General features: G+C 45.6%; 1 protein-coding gene across 1 annotated transcript in view; it reads right to left on the bottom strand.

Annotated features, from left to right (window-relative positions):
• Nucleotides 1-20,519, bottom strand: part of LOC146183234 (zinc finger MYND domain-containing protein 19-like) — a 46,551-nt gene that overhangs the window by 14,426 nt on the left and 11,606 nt on the right. The window contains exons 3-5 of the mRNA XM_084609096.1: nucleotides 20,291-20,397; nucleotides 15,285-15,522; nucleotides 424-484 (exon numbers count right to left, since the gene is read on the bottom strand). Of these exons, the coding sequence (XP_084465222.1) occupies nucleotides 424-484; nucleotides 15,285-15,522; nucleotides 20,291-20,397 (406 nt within the window). The remainder of the gene's footprint in view (nucleotides 1-423; nucleotides 485-15,284; nucleotides 15,523-20,290; nucleotides 20,398-20,519) is intronic.

The following is a 20,519-nucleotide window of genomic DNA, read 5'->3' as shown; positions in this document are numbered from 1 at the left end:
CAAAATTGCAACAGTGGTACCCAATGAACTCTCCCCACACCATCCAAAGGTCAATGGTAGGTTGTTCTGCTCAGCAGTGACCTTGAACATCTGCACAGACTGCTGGCAAGGGCAGCCATGACCACAGAACTGTTGGAGCAAGAGGTCCACCCAAAGAGCTCTTCAATTTTTCGATTATGTGTGGATTACAACTTGTTCAGATGTGAATCAACTTGCAAGAACACGGCATTTCCAGCAGTTCGAACAGCAGGTCTCATTGTGTTCTGATTAAACTAACTTAAGCTACTAATAACAGATCACTCCCCAAATCACGCAAATTCAAAACTTTGAATACAAGGTAGAAGACTAGTCACGGACAGTCCCAACAAGCCACACACAGTTCACACAAAGGTAAATGGTAACAGCTACAGTTTTGCAACTCACCTTCTTCTTCAATCACCTCCCCATTGGCGTTGTAATACTTGGTGCCAGTCGCATCCGCAAGCTAGAAGAAAAAAAAAAAAAAAAGAAAGACCTGACTGTGTAAACAACTTCTCCATAAACAAGTAAAGTTGACAACAGAAAATTCGGAAACCCAATTTTTCGGAACATGCTTGATTATTCACTTTTTTTCGCAGCACCGTGCGTGAGCCCCAAAATTTCAGCCACATCGTGACTGATTGTTCGACTTTTCTGACTTATTCGCATTTGCCGCAGTATCACTGCCAATAACCAAGCCTCCATATAACATGTACTGACGAAAGTCATTAACCCAGGCTGCAACTGGATCAAAAAATGGAATTACATGCAGCAAATTTTAAGCTAGAAATATGGGGTCCTTTACGCAGTGCAAAGCAGTCAGCTGCAAGACAGTCCCGCCGCGTTTCGAGGATACTTCACCGCACAACAGATGAGGACTATGGGGTGAAGTATTCTCAAAATGCGGTGGCTCAACTAACTCGCAGCTGCCGGTTTGCTTTTGCGTCTGGACTTCGTAAAAGCCAGCGTGTTCACCCACGAGGTGCCAACGGCAGTACAGCCATCGAACGCCAGTTGCCACCCGTTGTCTGTGTAAACATAGCGTGGCGAGACCGTCAGACTGGGCTACTGACCCCTTCCTCCATGTAGTGCAATGTAGTGCAGGGTGTCTAGCAAACCACTATTTTCAAAGTCCCCGACTTTTCTAGATTTTCCCCAATTATTTTCGATCAAATTCCCTGACGAGTGAAGAGGCTTAAAAATGTAGCAGCTGATGATAATGAGCATAGACAAATAATTCCCAACAAAAAGCTATTTATTAATCATATTCTGCCATTTACAATAGTGAAAGGCTGTTATTAGTGTTAATGGCAGGCAAAAACGTCGCAACTTGACTGAAAATTAGAAACGCTCCGACGCCAGCCTCAGCAGAGCTCTTTGATACCAGTTGCGAAATTTCCTATAGGCCCCATGTATCAAAAAACGGCGGTTTTGAGTGGTCAAAATTCGGGTGTATATAGGGTACCTCGATGCCAGGCACCCTAGGTCACGGCTAGGCTCGAGGGAGAGCGCGCTTCTCTTTTCTTAGCGCGCTCTTACGAAAAATTCTTAAAAACAGCCATAGGGTTAATGAAGGGGAGAAAGAAGTCGTAGAACGGTCAAAAATGGACAAAAATTGATTTTGAGAAAAACTCATTTTTGGAATGTTTATCCTTTCGAGAACCCACACTCAAATTATTAACATTGAATTCGGTCAGCAAATGCGATAAAATCTGCTTTCAAAAGTCACAGCAGTCAGCTTGAAATGAAAATGCACCAGAGAATATATCTCGCCATTTTCCCAGACTTGGCGAAAAATTTGATGCTTTCCCTGACATTTCCAAGATTTTTCTTGGTGCCTGAAATTTCCCTGACCATTCCCGGTTTTCCCGGTTACTAGACACCTTGGCAGTGGCAATCATAAGTTTATGTAAAGAGATTTTTTCTATAAATTTGATTTTTCAGACTGCCCGAATTTTCTGACTTCACGGTCCCTAGAGAGTCGGAAAAATCGGTCATCGACCGTATCTTCACAAAACGCTTCAAGAAACATGCTAACATGAAACTACTAAACAGCTGCTGGCAGTGGCATACCCTTGCAAAAAGACATGATTGATTCATTGAACTCCTTAAGATGAATAAAAAATGCAAGTGCTACTGCTCTGTTTCATATTGCATTCGTGCTTTTGGCAGACAGGCCCCGTACAAAATAGTCTACTCTTGGGGCAAACACCTTCCTGCTCCCCTACTCAGGTATGCAAGCGCACAAGAATACACAAGGCCTCAGCCACCAGGCGGATGGCTACTTTCTGGGTCTCAAGGTTTTAGCATTCTGGTAGAGACTCCTCCAAGCTTCCGCATTTTGAATGTTGGCTATTTCACAAGCAAAAAAAGGAGCATTGCCAGATTATGTGACTTAGTGCCCTTCTCTGTTCGCAGTATTTACAGCTACGTTTAAATGGTGCAGCCCTGGGTTGGACAATTTCTGGCCTGTAGTCAGTGAAGATTTTTGGCTTTTTCGTTTTTCAGATGTTTATGTGGCGTAGAGAATGCTCTGTTGAGTTTGTAGTATTCACAGATCTCGTGGTAGGTGTTTACCTCTCCCCGGGTACTGGGTTGTCGACTCACTTGACGTTCATCCCGTAGTAGATACCAGTTAAACCTGGGTACAACGAAGTTGACAAAATTTCGCACTTTTTTGTTACATGCAGGTTTTCGCACGAACGATGCAGAAATGAAACCGAAAGGCTTCAGATATCAGTGAAGGTGAACTCACCCTTTAGGCATTTATTTTACAGCAAAAAACTTCGTAATCTCTGCTTGTTTCCGCGCGAGCAAAAGCACAACACTGCGCTCCAATGAAGCTAAATCATTAATGCTCCTTCGTCGTCGCGCGAGCCGAGGGAACGGCGCAATACGTCGATTGCAATCATCACCTCCTTCGCGATGGGCACGTCACATGGATCTGGCTCACAGGAACCATCATCACAGACATCGGGATTTTGCACGGTTTCGGCAAGTGCCTCATCATTCATTTCTTCCGTAGCTACGGTGGCGTTGTCTGCAAACAAAAAGTCGCTCAGGTCGACGTCGTCGGGGACACCACCTTTGCTGCGTAGCTCATCCCTCACTTTGGCCACATAGGATGAAGCTGAAGTCTCTTTTTCCTCGTCGTCGGCACCAGCCTGCGAGTTTTTTGTAATCCCTGCCTTTATAAAGCACTTCTTAACAACTTCTGCCCTTACTTCTCGCCAGGAGGCAGCAAGCATTTCAACTGACTGATAAATATCGATCTTCAGTTCCCGTTCCAGACGAATGTTCAGAAGAAGCTTCTGTATCAGTCGGCGCCGGTAACAGCATTTAAAACTGTTGGTTATTCCTTTGTACGGCAGCTGTATTAGTGACGTGCAATTAGCCAGGAAGTAGTGCAGTTCGATGATAGATAGCTGCAGGCCTTCAACATGGTGCGTAGCGCAATTGTCCAGAAGTAGGCAAACTTGACAGCATTGCCGCTTGACATCCCGGCTGAAGTCTTTCAGCCATTCAGAAAATATTGCCCAAGTCATCCACGCTTTGGTGTTCGCCGTGTATTTCACAGGCATATGCTTCGTCTCCTTAAACCACCTGGGACGGGCACTTTTTCCCACAACTAGCAGGACTCGCTTGTCAGAGCCGTCGAAGTTGTGCACAGTAGGACTGTTACGCAGAGTTTGCTCTGCTTTCTGCCGCGGCAGTCATCTGCTTTAAGTGCTAGCGTGCGGCCCGGAAGCATCTGATAAAACAGCCATCTTGTCGGCATTACAGATTTCAGCCACTTCGAAGCACCTCAGAATTCCAGGAAGCGTGTCAGCCACCCACGATCACTGTCTGCAGAGGCAGATTCGCCGCAGATTACTTTCCCAATGACATTGTGTCGGCTCTTGACACCTTGTAGCCACCCGTTGCTTGCTTTGAAGTCATCATGGCCAAAGGTGAATGCAAAATCCTTCGCCTTCTGTTGTAATATCGCTCCGCTTATGGGCACATTCCTGGCTCCCGTGTCCAAAAACCACGTGAACACTGCCTTGTCCACATCATCATGTTGACAGTTTCAATCTTTTTCTTAGCATTTGTTCCCGACTCCACTGCACTTCTAATCTTCTCTTCCGCACTCAAAATTGTTGACAGGGTGCTTGCTGGGATGTTGAAATGAGCGGCGACGTCCTTCTCGCCCGCGAAGACCGCATTTAAAATGGCAAGTTTGTCTTGAAATGACAAAACTTTTAGTTTTCTGGCCGTTGAACTCACCATGACGAACTGACACCGCAGATACAAGCGGGGCCCCACAAATACAGGAAGAAAGGTTGGCCTAGCACTTCCGACACGTCGGGCAAACCAACACCGCAAATCCGCAGACACAAGAGACTCAGAACAACAGACAAGATGGCGAATGCACAACGCATGCAAAAATTGCATGTGCTACACGCATGTACAGTACCAACAAAGAAATCAACTGCAGCCATTAATACCACCAGGTGTTGCACTACACTACCAATGCCTGAGGAGGCTGCTGCATTTGCCACGGAGCGGCGCTAGAAGGTAATACTATCATCATCATCGCCAATTTTGCTTGATTTCGATTACAGGCGTTCACATAGCTGCTGGCTTCTTAAGTTCTAATATTCACTAAATTAATGCATTTCTTCGGCCAAATTTTCAGTAAAAGCTCAAAAAATAATTGACTAATCAGCTTCGAGAGTTCGTTACATCAAGGTTGACCGCCACAACGCCTTAGTTACATAGAGGTCGAAAATACATTGGCTTCAATGGGTGTGGCACTGGGGAATTTAAAAACTTCGTTAAATTCAGAAATTCGTTACATAGAGGTTCGTTACATCCAGGTTCAACTGTAGCTCGAGTGAGCGGCTTCGTTTCCACACACTGATACGTGGCTTGGGGTCATTTTATTGTGATCATCAGTGAGGTCGCCCTGGATTCGAGAATTTTCTTTGCCTCAGCTGAGACTCTTCCTTTTGTCAAGTTCCTTGGGTTCCGGGGCACTCTGGATTGGAAGGTAATGAGGTCGCGGATAGGCTAGCTCAAGGTCACACAAACAGAGTGGCCACCAATCCCGATCTCACAACCAGCATTCCTGTCCCAGCGACTTACGGCGCGCGACTTAAGTACCTACGGGAACAACGTAGGATTTATCCCCCTCCACACAAGGGTCTAAATGCACAAGAAATGCAGGAATGGAGACAGCTCCAAACCAACACTTACCCCAACCTACATCAATACAACATAATGTTCCCAGAACAATACACAGACATATGCCCTTGGTGCAACGATCAGCCCACTGCCTACCACGTCACATGGGGGTGCACAGGCCCCAAACCTCCACACATAAACATGCACCATTCGGAGGCGCAGTGAGAGGCCACTCTGCAATGCTATGATCTAGAGACCCAGCGTAGGCTGGTAACTCAGGCAAGAGCGGCAACCCAGGCCACTGGGGTCTTGAAATGAAGACTCCACTCACTGTCCCCCCCCCCCCCTTTTTATTTTTTCCTTTTTCTTTTTGAAATAGTTTTCTCTCTCTCTCTCTCCAGATCGCTAAAATTAGCGAAAGGCTTACTCGGCTACGTTTGCGAAAACGTGTCTCCAAACGTGGAAGCAAAATGTAACGTGTGATATGACGTCTCATTAAGATGAGAATGGCAGTCATGCATGTGTATGTAATGACAAATGGTATATAAATGTCATGTGCTGAGTCATGTCATGTACCATAGTTACTTGTCATGAGTGGTTTCGTGTGGTTTGTGAGGTTTAACGTCCCAAAGTGACTCTGGCTACAAGAAATGCTGCAGTGGAGGGCTCCTGAAGTTTCGACTGGTTGGGGTTCTTTAGCGTGCACTGACCATCGAAAAGCCACCGCCGCCGTGGTCGGGATCAGATCCCGCATCCTTGGGCACAGCAGTCGCGCACCCTAACCACTGCACCACCGAGGCAGAGCTTGTCATGAGTCAGTCAAATCAGAGGTCCCATGTGACTATGCAGTCCATGAGTTGTGTACGTTTAGTCATGACCATGGCTAGTGTCTAGTCATGACTCAAAAGCACTGTTCAGTCATGACACTCTAAACACTCATGACACTGGATTAGATACTGCTTTTTGCTGCCACAGCTTCTTGTGTTGTGTGTCCGGAGGTTCCATCAGGTGCTCTTTTCTTGATTTGAGTGATAACATGATAATTCAGTTTTGTGAACGACTTGACAGTATTATGAATTTGATTAATGGACTTAAGCAAATGAACAACACTTATCGAAATTCCCAGAAAATTGGAGAGCTGTTCAATCGAATATATTTCACTTATTTATTAAGTCATTCATTTCACTATTAAGCAGGGCAAAAAGACCGTACATCAGCGGAAGCTACTGAACAATGAGCGACACCACGCACTTTGGAATAGGAAACAGATTTCCGGGATGAGAGGGTCGTAATCTTACACTCAATGTTCATCTTCACAGATTCAATAAAGCCACACTACAGTAGACTCCCAATAAACACAACTCGGTTATATGAAAATTACGGATAAACGGAATTAAGGGGGGACACGGGTCTTTGGGACCAAAAAATGACCAAAAAACCGATTTTCTGAAAATGGCATTTCTGGAATCTGTGGCTATCAATCTACAAGTTCACCAATTTTCTTCTTCCAGAAGTCAGTATTTTCAGCATAATAACGAATTGAAATCATCGCGCGGGCTGAATTTGCGCAGCAGCAGACGATAAAACGGCACATTTTTCGTTGCGCGCAACTGCCGTTCCGCCGGACCGATCTCGGCCATGTTAGGCGCATTTGAAAGAGCGCTTTCTGGGTTTCAATTTCCCGCCGCTAGCGCTTGTCTGCCCTCAATGGCCACTGAGAAAAATAACCACAAAGAAAAACGAAAACGCGGCGTCTGATTCGCTGCTGAGCGCACGTGACTGCAACTGAGCCATCCGATTGGCTGATTCTATCGCACGTCGTCTGCATGCGGCGGGCCAGCAGCCGTTGAAAGCGTCCGAGACGCCATTTTGTTCTGAGTCGAGACCGAGGCGAGACGATGCCCCTCAGTAAATTCCGCTCGCGCCACAAATTCGGCAAAAAAAAGAAGAGTGCGCGCGGCGACAACTTTCGGAACCGTCCTGCGGCACCCGAAAGCTCCGAGGATGTGCAGGAGCCAGCGGCAAGTCAAGAAGTCCCCGCGGACGAAATAGGCCTAGCGAGCTCGGCGGCGCCTACGCCCAGCGGACGCGTCCGCCACGACACGACGATGCTGCAGCCTTCGGACTTGATTGAAAAGAAAAGCCGAAGGAATGCTGCAGGAGCTGGGTTCAACCGCAGCGACGAAGAGGAAAGCGGATTTCATCGCCACTTCTGACGCCCGTCTTCTTGACGCGACCGGCGGTTGCCGTGCGGACGATACGACGTTCACTGTTGTGAGTTTGGAGTCGCTGAACGAACTGTTGTCTGCTGTGAAGTGCAAAGTGTGTGGCGGGGATGTCCATATTTCAAAAGGAAATCGTGAATATGGTCTAGCCGTTAAACTCTCTCTCGCGTGCGTGATTTGCGGGGACATTTCATCGGCATGGAGTTCGCCGCGCGTGCAAGGCAGCCAGAAGATAAATCCGTTTGCCGTGAATATCCTTGCTGCACGCGCGATGCAAAGTACCGGACATAGGCAAACGGCGCTGAATGATGTGTTTGCGGCGATGAACATATCTCATCGTGGCCTGCACACGAAAACGTGGCAGGACTACGTAAAGAGTAAGCTGACGCCCGCAGCAACACGCGCAGCCGAAGGAGTGTTGAAAGACAGCGCCCGTTCTGTTCGGCAACTCTATAACGAGTTGAACCTTGACAACCCCGGGAACATTTCTGTCTCTTTCGATGGTTCATGGATGACCCGGGGTCATTCATCCCACATCGGTGTCGGCGCCGTAGTAGAACTTTTTACTGGACTGGTACTCGACTATGTAGTTTTCAGTAACTTTTGTGCTGGGTGTGAGCGTGGGCCCAAAGAAGGTGACCCGTCCTATGAGGCGTGGAAAGAAAGCCACTTGTGCCAAAAGAACACGGACAAAAAGTCCGGTGAAATGGAAGTTCAGGCCGGACTTGTTTTGTTTGAAAGGTCACTGGAGAAACATGGCCTTAGGTACACGACCATGCTCTCAGACGGCGATAGCCGCACATTTCTTGCATTGCAAGAATCAGCTGTGTACGGCTACATCGAAATCAGCAAAGAAGATTGCACAAACCATGTGCAGAAGCGGATGGGAACGGCCCTACGCAATGCAATTGCCAAGCATAAAGGTGATGCAAAAGAGAGCTTGAGTGGCAAAGGAAAGCTGACAGGCGACCTTGTCACCAAGTTGACATCGTATTACAGCTGGGCCCTGAAGTCCCATGCTGGAGATGTTGGGGCAATGCATAAGGCAGTGATGGCTACCTATCATCACGTAACCTCCAATGATACCGTGTCAAATCACACCCTCTGCCCGACAGGCGCAAACTCGTGGTGCCGCCAGAATGCTGCTGCAGCCAAGGGAGAGCCTGCTCCCAAGCACAGATACAGTTTGCCACCACATGTGTGCAAAGCACTTTTGCCTATTTATGAGCATTTGGCAGACCCAAAGCTGCTGGAGCGGTGCCAGCAGGGAAAAACCCAGAACAGTAATGAAAGCTTGGACTCCCTAATATGGTCACTCGCACCAAAGGAGCGCCATGCGTCACTGTTCTCCGTTCAAGCAGCTGTTGCGGAGGCTGTTGTCCGCTTCAATGCAGGAAACCTACAAGCATGCTCAAAAATACTGAGTGAGCTAAATATGAACCCTGGCGTCCAGAATATCAGGAGGATGGCTGAGAAGGACAGGCGCCGAACAGCCGAATCAGTACGCAAGCGTGCCTCTGCGGAAAACATACATCGGGCACTGAAAAAGCGGCATTCTAGTCAGCCCAAGCAGTCAGATTACATGTCTGGTGCATATTAGCTGTCTGCAAGTGTAAATATGCATATATCTTTTTGAAATTTTGAATAAATTGTGCCTAGTTTGTTTTTTCCCATTTTCTCAAAACTCAAATTTTGGACACTTGGCTGGTTTAGTTCGTCGATATCTCTGCATCTAGGACAGATAGAGATGTAATTCCTTTTTCTAAATAAAGCTGAAGGTGCGGTGAATGCAATGATCGAAGCAGAATTCTTTATTCAAGCTTCAAAAATTTTTTATTTTGCCAAGTTAATTGAAGCATGATAGGCACGTCTTGAAGGACAACTTTCAAAGTGCAGCAAAATTGCTAATAAGGGTAAAATGGAAAAACTGCTTTGATCATTGCACTCTTTGGTCATTGTACTGTACCGCCATGCATTAAAAATGATGTTTTATAGAGGCATTTTTTTTGCGCGGAAGTACTAATTAAATGGATAATTAATACTATTATCTCGGGAATTAACTGACATAGAGAAAAACAAGTTACATTTTTGAAATCAGCATAAAAATCTGAACAAGAGGGTATGATTTTATCAGGATTGGCTTTAAAATAATGAAAATAGCTCTAAGACCAGTGTCCCCCCTTAAATATGCTGTTTGGTTGGATTCCTATTTTTCCAATAGTAAAAGTCTTCGGTTAATTGAAACACTTGTTACCCTCGGTTGTTACCCTTAATTGTTAATTGTTACCCTCGGTTAAACGGCACAAAAGCTCAATTCCATCTAAATCTGTCTGGATGTATTTGTGCTCGCACAACCCAAATGTAGTCTCACAACTATGAAAGCATTTTTCATAGCCACTGCCACAGCTGAGAGAAGCATGTTAGGCCTACATGCGATCTGCGTTTCTGCGGTTCCAGCAAGATGAGGAGCATAAAGAAACTGCCACAGAAAGTGCTATCGCTTGAAAAAAAAAAAAAGGAGAAATTCTGCAGAAGCTCCAGGGGAGCAGCTTATCAAAAACTGATGCTGCTGAAAAGTTTTTGACACCCTAAAATCAACACTACTGCGGATTTTGAAAAACAAAGCTACGATTCAAGCTGCTGTGAAGAATGGTACTTTTGCCTGAAACAGAATGCGGATGAGGACAATGCTGCATGAAGACAGTCTTTTTGAGGTTCAAGAGGGCGCGGAATCCCAGTTTTTCTAAAGCGGTCCATTTAGAACAGAAAGAGCAGGAGATAACCCTGCAAATGCGAATGGAAAATTTCAGCTCCAGCAACACGTCTTGTTGCTTAATAAAAAAAATGCCCTGAAATACCTTCCACCTCTCTGTTATCTCCTAGTGCAATTTTTTTGTAAAATTTTTTTTACATCTGGTGGAAGTATCTTTTAACCCTTTCGCTGTCACGAACGTACCGGTACGTTCTCTATTGTGCATTCAAAACTTCACGCCTGAGCGTGAAGCTGGTGCACTTGGACAGGCTGCGCCATCTGCAATATCTTTCTACAAGTTGTTATTTTTGCCCCACGTTGTGTTCATACGTATATACTGAAGAGTATGAAGTGACCGCGCCCACCCCCTTCTTTGCTGGGGGGCGCGGTTTCTCTGCGCCGTGCTACTTTATCGCACTAAGCTATCATGCGGCGCGCGCATTTCGTGGTGCGTGCGTGAGGTTATGGGTTTGAGAATTTTTCTGCCATCTGCCACAGGTTTGTAGGTTTTTATTTTTATTCTGTTGGCATGCCTGCTACGACGCGTCACGTTCAGGGGCTTGCGCCGTTGCCTCTCCAATAGGTCGACACATGACTATCGCTGCTTTCGCTCTCTTGCCGCGTCCTTGCTTGCGGCTAGCAGCAGCAAAGGAGGTTGTTTTAGTCTCTTTCCACCCGCCTCCATAATCTTGATTTCCCAATGTGCCATTTCTCTGGATGTGCGCCCTCCGTGCGCGTGGTTACTTTCGGATGGCTGTCCACGCGAGACCTTCGACTGCGGACTGGAGTGATGGCTCTTTTCATTATAAATACGAGCGAAGCTCGGAATCAGACTCAAGAAGTATCGAGAAGGTTTTCCTTATATTATCCTGATTTATCTCATTTATAATCAGGCTGATGATGATAATTAACAATACCTGCAGAACACTGAAATGAACATTTCCCGAAGACTATGTTGTTTATATAGTAATCATAATCAAAAATAAATTGCTATGCTTGTTCCCTGATATACTCGTACCCTGAAACCAAGCAGACACTCGGGGTGCGTCACGGCCAGAAATGCCAGACAGCGATAGGGTTAGGCATGAGGATCAACGTGGCTACGAATACAACCACGTTTGATTTCATGTGAAAACCAAAGCCTTGCATGAACACTCATTTTTTGCTGTTTCTGTCTTTTAAAAGGCAATAGATGATAAATGCGCATGGCAGTCAAGTGCTGCAAGACCACCACACGCTGCACCTCCACTTCTTGCCTCCACTGCCTCATGCTTCATCCTGCACAGTGCTGTGAATGTTGCCAGTTTCTTCCCTTTCCCCATTCTTTGCTGCACTTTACTACGGACCGCGCTGCCTCTTTTTTTTTTATGTTTGTACAGCTTTACTTTTTTTTCTTACACGCCGCATGCTTTCCCTCATGGCTTCCAGGCCTTCGTAAAGTAGGCTTCTCCTGAATGTTGCTAAGCCTGGTGGTGAAGCCATCTAAAGAACACTGTTATTTTTTTGTTTTCAAATAGAAAAAATCTTTGCCTCACGATTCTAGGTAGTGCGCGGGTGGCGATGGTCATATCGTGGGAGTCGTCTCACTTTACTATATCAGAGTTTACTAAGCCGGGTTCTACTGTACCATGCAAATGGAAGAACCTGGATGACTATGGCAATTTTTGAAAACTGGATGAACGAAGAAGATGCAAAGTTCACTAGACAGGGCAGGAAATTTGTGTTTATCTTGGATAACTGTCCTGCCCATGGCCATGTGGAAGGTCTGAAGTCTACCAGTACTGAATTTTTACCTGCCAACATCACAGCCATTACACAGCCAATAAATACATCAAGGCATACAAAACCTCAAGGTTGATTACTTCCAGAAGCTGCTCCCTCGAATGCTGCTTTGAGCAGGCCGTGATAAGAGCTATAGCATAGACTTGTTGCCAGCTCTACATGGTTAGCCCATGCCTGGGAACAAGTACAGGAGACTACAATCAAGAGGTGCTTTCACCATGCATGCTTTGAAGCACGAGAATTGCTACCGTATGAAGAGGCAAGCTGTTCCAATACTGAAGCAGACATTAAGCCAGGTAGTGCCCTCTGCCCCCTTCACATGATACGACTATGAGGTAGTTGGTGAAAATGTGAGCACCTGTCGGGAGGAAAGCCTCGAGGAACTGATTGCCGAAGTGCAACCTGAGGATCAATCTTCCGGCAGCGATGAGTGCGAGGACCCTGCGCCCAATTCAGTGCCATACAGTGCTGCTAAAGATGCAGTTCTATTTTTGCAGCAGTAGTTCGAGCATGAAGGGTCTGCTGAATTTCAGTCAAGCCTGTCAAAGATGCACACTTACTTTGCAAAGAAGCAGCTTAAGAATGTTAAGCAGACCAAGAGTGATTTTTTTTTTTCTGTGAATCTGTGTTAGTGAGGGCTGGAACATTTTAAATAAGTTGTATTTCATGAAGTATCTGTCCCTTGCTTAAATGAAACTTATGACAAATGAAACACTTTGTTAATCCCCTTCGAGTTCCATTCTACTGTATTCCTTTTCATCACCTACTCGTGCTAAAAAAAACCCGAAACTACTCCGGAACTACTGCTCAAAATAAAGCAAGGGCCTGTGGGCCAGCCGGCCACTAGCGCCCAACGGTGAACGCAAAAGGCCGGCCGGCCAGTTAGTGTTGCACCTCTGCCTACCCACTGGGCCAGAGGGGCCTCACTGGGAAATAAGAAGTGCCTCACTGCCATTTCATTGCTCTAGACACACTTTCACATCATTCTGACTCACAGAACAACACAATGGCCTCCATAAGAAACTGAAAAAATTCAGTCCCCTAAGACAACCCACTGTGACTGAGTACTCTACAGCCTGCTCGATAGGCATTTCATCAAAATATGCCAAATAAGGTGAAAGAACATTCAACAAAATCACAACTTCGGTGCTGTGAATCTTGGCTTCTTCCTCCTAAAATGTGCGCGAAGAACCTGAACCACGGTGCAAGCCAGTCTGCCCATGAATGGCACTTTCAATGGGTATGTCTTCTTTCAGACCATGATGGTGGTGGTGGTACTGTTATCAATGCATCTATGGTCTAGAATCAGCACTACCATATCAATGCATGCCTGCCAACCTGACGGGTCAGAAAATCGAGATTTCTTACTTCCGCCAACAAGGGGAGAAGAGAGGTGGGGTGAGATGGGCTTGCCCAAACTTTTTGACAGTGCCCATTGAGTTCTTTTACAGGGACCTTGCAGTAGCAAACTCTGCTAGTGTCAAAAAATCATCGGCGTAGTTTTGCTCAAAGCATGTTCCAAATTGGTGGCTCTTCACCAGCAGCAGATGCTGGAAGGTTGCACACTAAGAAGCGAATTCAGTGTTTCACTTTCAAATAGCTTTTGCCACTGTGACACACGCCAACGTCACACCTTGTGGAAAGAGCAAACTGTCCGCATTTCTCAATGCCATGAAGCAAGGAGACTCAGGAGTATAAGGCTGCAAAAACTGCTGCAAATATAGTCGCCAACCAATTTTCCGGACCTGCCCAATTATTCGGATTCTGCTATGGTACAGTCACGTGCTCCATAGAGACAATGTTCAACGTCGACCAAAATTTCGGACATTTGAAACTTTTCTCTTTCGATTTTCTAGACTTTATTCATCGCAGGTCAAAAGCTATGAAAAATTGCCACAACATAGCTGCCGTTTTGTTTTTCTACAGCCTCAAACCAGCGCTGCATGCATCCGCACACCCATTATACTCTCGATAGTAGGCCCTGCCACCGCCCGCAGCATGCCTGGACTGTACTGGCGCACCGCTCTGGAGTCCAGCCATAGCTCCTCGTCAAGTACCATTTGCGCGCAGTGAAGCCTTTTCACATAATACGAAGCAGCTTATGAAGGCTGGGCACCACAGCTACCCCAAATTATGCCACGCAGGCCCCTAACATTTTTGCTTTGATGGCCCGGACAGTGTGCATACAATAAAGCATAGATGGAAATGTGAGAAACAGTCATTGTTGTGCTGTTCTCGTACTGATAGCAGGCAACCATTGCTCAGTTTTTCACCAAATAAATCCACCATGATGCAGGTGGGCCTTTTCAGTCTTTACAGGGTCACTCAATTTGAACTTCGAATAATCAGAATACTTTTCTCGGTCTCTTGAAGCTGTTCAAGTTGCAGACCGTTTACTGTATCAGTACAGTGCTCCCCTTACACGATACCCCTGCGGAGGACTGTAAGGTATTGTAAGTAATCACTTGAAAGCAGAACGCCGGAAACTGCAATGGTTGCTGACTTCGATCATTTGGACTGCTCTTCTATGGGTCTTGCCAAGTCCGAAAATTTCGACCATATGCTGCATTTCAACTGGCCACAGACAGCACAACTTTAGCATAATCACCCTGTATCTGCCCTTTCAGTGAATGGTTCCTCTGGGAGCAACGCTCGCTCAGAGTTCTAGCGTGCATTTCTGAACTTGAAGCAAAGCACATATGGGTATGTCAACGGCATTGAAAGGGGTTTTCACACGGGCATGGCGGCTAAACTCCTTTCAACTAAGGTAGTCTTTACCTCAAGGGAGATATGCAAAATGAGCTTTAGCGCTGATCTTTAAAAAATACAGAAATGCATTAATTTTGTGTTTATAGCGAATTTAAATACCTTTTATCGCTTAACACAAGTAATTGAGCACACGCAAAAACGTGTACTCTCAACAAGCACACCCAGCTCTTGAACCAGGTGAATTGATTGCGGCTGCTTGGTTTATTGCTTCACGTGCCTTTCTTTGACATGAAAGAATATGTTTACATTATAAATTTAAGCCAACTTATTGAAAAAAAGCAGTTAGAAATTATTTCAGGTCTTTTTATGCATACAGAAAATGAACAGCGCCTAACGGGCCCCGGACAGTGTCTTTGAGAAGCTCGTTTTTTGCAGTGTGACACGGCGACAACTCAACTCCCTCCATGGTCCTCTATGGAAAGGAAATTTGAGGAAGTTGCAACTTGCCCGTGTGACAGAAGTTGCACCGAACAGTGCATTTTCTGCCGTAACCAGTGGTTGACAAAATGTAGCTTGAAGTGGGACCCAGAGTAAAAATGCACCATCTTAAAAGATATGACAGGACCACCAACCTCCTCCACAAGGTGCTCCGGGGGAAGCTGCTGGATGGCTGCCCAGTACAGAGACTGCTCTCGCTGCTTGCTGGGCTGAGACTCAGGCGATGCGGCCAGGGTAGCAGCAGGTGGGTAAGTCACGGCTCGGTGTACCCCTATCCGCTGCAGCCCCAGGTTCTCCAGTCGGTTGTCCATGGTGACCCCGTTACAGTGCACCACCTGAAAGCCGGGAGCCACCCCGCCATAGTGCCGCTCCCTGCAACGACAAACAGGAAGCCCAGTGCTTCGCATGGCTTCCTATCACACAACCCCGCGGCAGAAGCACAATAAGGCGCTGATATCTGCGAAAGAGGCAAATGAATTCAATGAAGATAACGTAGACAATCTGGCGTTCCACCTACTGCATATGTTATGTCATTGGCAGGAGGGTGGCACGTAACTGAGTGAACTTGAGGTGGGTAAAGTCGTGCTCTAAATAAAGATGGAGATCATTCATGCCTCAAGTTACAGACCGATGGTACCCATCTTATGTGTGAATTGTAAGATTTTCAAAGAAGTATACTCGGAGCAGAATTGCATCATTCACATGCAAACATAACATTATTTGCCCAAATCAGCCTGGTTTCTGGTCCAACAGACCCACATCTACTGGAGTTCTGGTAATAATCCAACAAGTTAACAAAACCCTGTACAAAAGCTGTCACTGTCTTCCTAGACTTAAGAAACGCTTTTGAATCAGTTAACCAAAATTCATCTACTCCTAAAAAGCTGCCTTCCAACAGATGCAGAAAATAGTGATGAATGGCATCATGCCCTAAACTCAACTATCAGTACCAGGGATACCACAAGGCTCAGTTATTGGGCCTATAATTTTTTTTTCACTATTTTAACAGCTTTCTCTTATTACTCTGAAGTATACCTTAGGCAGCCAATACAGCACTAATCTTTGTTGAGGACAGTCTCCTTCAAGATTGAAGACAAAACCAATGAGGAGCTACAAAGAGTTTGTTAACGAATCCAATTAAATAACAATGTGGACCAAACTAAATGCATAGTTTTTCACTCCAGGAAGAAGCAGTATTTTCAGAGACTGCACTAATAGAGTGAGCAGCCTTACTTAAATATATAATGGCAATTAAGATATGCACGAGAAAAAAGAAAAGACATGTTTAAACTTGGTTTCCAGTTGCCGCATGTGACAAAATGCATTTGTACATAGCCATCCGAGCTACTGCATAGCTCCCTGGGGCAGTGCCCATAAAAATCTATTTAGCCTCCAACATTACTTCCATTTCAAACAGGACCGTTACTACACTGCCATTTCTCGAAATGTGTGCATTTCCCTTCAGCTCTGTTCATGTATTAAGTGTATGCCATATTCCTAGACTTCGCTAAGGCTTTCGATAAAGTACCTCATCAACGCTTGCTTCTCAAACTCTCTCAGCTGAACCTAGATCCAAACATCATCACGTGGATTAAAGAATTCCTCACGCATCGTTCTCAGTCTGTCTTCATTAATAATCAGCCCTCCCACCCGCTTCCAGTAACCTCCGGCGTCCCGCAGGGTTCCGTTCTCGGTCCTTTGTTATTCCTGATTTACATTAACGACCTACCCCAGCATGTATCTTGTCATATCAGTCTGTTTGCTGATGACTGCGTTATTTATCGTTCAGTCACTAACCCTTCTGACCAAGAATCCCTACAGGCTGACCTAAACCATGTGCAAAACTGGTGTTTGCAGCAGCTGATGACACTCAACCCTAACAAATGTAAGTATATGTCTTTTCACCGCCGCCGAAATCATTTTGTTTTCCAGTACACAATTTATAACTCCTCTGTTGACCTCGTCCAGTCGTACAAATACTTAGGTATCACCATTTCTAACGATTTATCCTGGCGTCTGCATGTGACTAACCTGATATCAGCTAATAAAACACTTGGCTTCTTGGAACGTCACCTGCGGGATGCCCCTCCACATATAAGACTACAAGCATACATTTCACTCATCAGAACTAAACTGCAATTCGCATCGGCCATCTGGAACCCTCACCAAGCATATCTAACAAACACCCTCGAAGCTGTGCAGAACAGGGCCACCAGATTCATTCATTCCTTGTATTCATACGACGTTAGCATATCATCTCTAAAATTGCAATCAGGTCTATCTAATCTTTCTGCTCGCCGTCGCACTGCCAGTCTCGTCTTATTTCACAAGTTTTTTTATTCGCCACTCAGACAAGAACCCTACATCTGCGCCCCCCCCGCCGCGCAGATCCCATCGCATCAGCCACCCTCTTCAAGTTTTGCGCCCACGTGCCCGTGCCACTGTTTTCTCTAATTCATTTTTTTGCCGAGTAGCAGCTGACTGGAACGGCCTTCCCCACGATATCGCTGCCATCACCTGCCCTGGAACATTCATGACTGCTTTGAACACTTGTACTTCATAAAAACCCACCCCTTATGTAACACCCCGCAAGGGGTCTTTAAGGAAAATAAAGTGATGTGATGTGATGTTGCTGATATGATACACAGAACAATGCATGAGGACCTTCTCCCCTTAAGGAAACAAGGTAGGCAACAGTTTAAAAATATGGACGCATGCATTATTAGTTCTAAGCCACAGCAAAAAACTCCCTAGCATACTCCTCTGAGATGAATTTACCTCCAGAAGCTGTGCTTCATCTGGAAACGCTTCGCACCTCAGCCGAAGTACTTTGCCTACTTTTGCCTTGGTTCAGCATGATTTTGCAAGCACTGTAGAGTTCTTTTGACCCCTGGACTTGAGTTTTGGAGTGACTAACGACGAAGGACATGTTCTGAAAGCACCGATTATACATTAGTGAGCCTATGCTGAACCCCACGCTGTTGAATTCTAGCAATGCTGCCTGACATACGGCACAGAGTGTCTCATGACTGGGCGTCTTCCCAGCTTATCAAGATCTGCAGAAAAGGTGACATATTGATCGAGGCTATGCACTATTAAAGAAGTGCCTCCACAAGGAAGAAAAATAAAAAAAAGAAAAGCTAAAGTTTCGTTCCACAGCAAGCTACAAAAGAAATGCTTATTGGTATTTAGGTTCGGTTTGGTTTGTAAACGTCCCAAAGCGACTCTGGCTATGAGAGACTCCGTACTGATGGGCTCCAGAAATTTCGACCACCTGGGGTTCTTTAATGTGCACTGACATTGCGCAGCACACGGACACCTTGCTTTTCGCCTCCATCTAAAAGCGGCCACCGAAGCAGAGATATGATCCATCACCCTTGGGAGCAGTAGTCGAGCGCCGTAACCACTGCGCCACCCCGATGGGGTTTATTGGTATTTAGACGCTGAAAATATCCAGGATGACTGCTGTGGTTACTTCTAATGCTGATGCATTGCTTAAGTTGAAATGTTCATGTTCATTTGGTATTTCGCCAGTTCGGTACACACAGCGCAATGGCCTTTTGAAGCTGATCAGCAATTACTTTTTTTGTGGAAGGGATACACTGTTCATCAGAGAAGAGGCCCAGAGTGCGAAGCAGCAATCAACTACAAAACAAGCGTGGCAATTACAGTCTAGAAGATATCTACTGATATCATATATCAACATGAATCCTTTTAGTGTACTTTTGCAATGAAGCTTACTTTTCACTTCGAAGCCACTCATCTCAAAACATCCATTTTTGAAACACTTCACACCCATATGTTACATTTTTTCCCCAATTAAGGAGCTATCGTAAATTAAACTAAACTATATCGATCACAGCAAAGGGTTTTGTTTTACAGCACATTTATTGTCCATTTTGGCCTGAAAATTGGGTGGGTCTACTCAAAACAACAAAAAAGCACCTGTTTTTAATAGGTACAAAATAATTCTAGTTAGATACAGAGAACAAGGAGAGCAGATTTCAATAACCTAACTTGAATGCTTGAACCCTAGCCTATCCTAAGAAAGAGGTGCACAAAGAAAGACTGATGAAATGAGGTCTGCCTTGTCCTCTTGACTACCTGTTGCCCGCACGCCATACAAGAGCTGCAGCTAGCAAATGTTTTAATTTACAGACCAACAGAAATGCTTACCGGCGCAGGTTAATTTTTTAGTGTAATTGGAGGATAGCCACCTCTGACTTGCCGTTACCCTCTGGATGTTCCAACGTTTGCATTTAGTTTCTTTCTCTTCTTGTCACTGCATTGCTACTCCTTACTAAACTACTGTGGTGCATCAAACAATTTTTCCCGCTACAAGTCAGTCAGGCTATGGGACTAAACAGGTTTTGAGGAATTTTCTGCAACTTCAAGATCAAATTGTAGAGAACGGGAGTCGACTAGCCCATGCCTAGGGCTAGTAACACTTCATGTTCCCTCTCAAGTAGAGTCTGGCTGAACCTGACGCAGTGGCCAGTGTGTTGTGAGCGGTGCACGCCTCATTTACACACCCTTGCGGGACCTCCTGGCAACAGTGCTTTTATTCAGTCAGATGCCACAAGGAACGAGACATGGATTCATTTGAGTGGGTCACGTTCACAAGTTGCCAACAGGCTCCTCAAGCTCCATACAACACCTGACCCCAAGGCTTGCAATTTTTACTTTTTCCAACAACTTTTTTTTTTTCTGTACTCATAAATGCACAAAGTACTGTACTCATTTATCAGCAACTTTTCACTGGCGAAAGCAAACGCCAAACAGACCCATGCGGCAACAGTCAAGTCATGGCGTCACAGCTTGCAAGAATGACACCACAATAGCATGGCATGCGAGACACTGTCCCAGAACTGTGATAAGAAAGGCACGAATGGGCGGCAGAAATTGCAAAAAGAACTGCGCATAGAACAGAACAGCCCCATGCGCAGTTTGTAATGGAAAATTTTTCTTTTTCTTTTGCAATATAAGGAGACACTCGTTCCGCGAGTGCCTTACAAATGATGGTAAAAACCTATCACAACTAGACGGCACCGCACCAAGCAGAGCAGCATCCAAAATCCAGTACCGCTGACCAACAAGCATTTACCCGAAAGACAAGACAAGACAAGAAATGTGCACCCACCAAAGCAGCTGGTGGAGGTACTGTCCGGTGCTCTTTCCCTGGTTCATCTCATAGGCGTAGGCAAAGATCTGGGCGCCATTGCCGTCTTTATCCACTTCCACACGAGCCTAGAAAACCAATGTCACAGTGAGCTTCCAGTCAACAGGACACAATACAGGATCCGGGTTGGTTGGTTGGTTGAATTCAATTCTCCAGGTGAACAAAAGACCCAAATACAGCACACCCCATA

Source organism: Amblyomma maculatum, chromosome 7 (genome assembly GCF_055883805.1).
Source record: "Amblyomma maculatum isolate TAMU_Amacu chromosome 7, ASM5588380v1, whole genome shotgun sequence".
Taxonomy (NCBI): Eukaryota; Metazoa; Arthropoda; class Arachnida; order Ixodida; family Ixodidae; genus Amblyomma; species Amblyomma maculatum.
The sequence above is the reverse complement of the archived record's forward strand: the minus strand, read 5'-3'. Positions and strand labels throughout refer to the sequence as shown.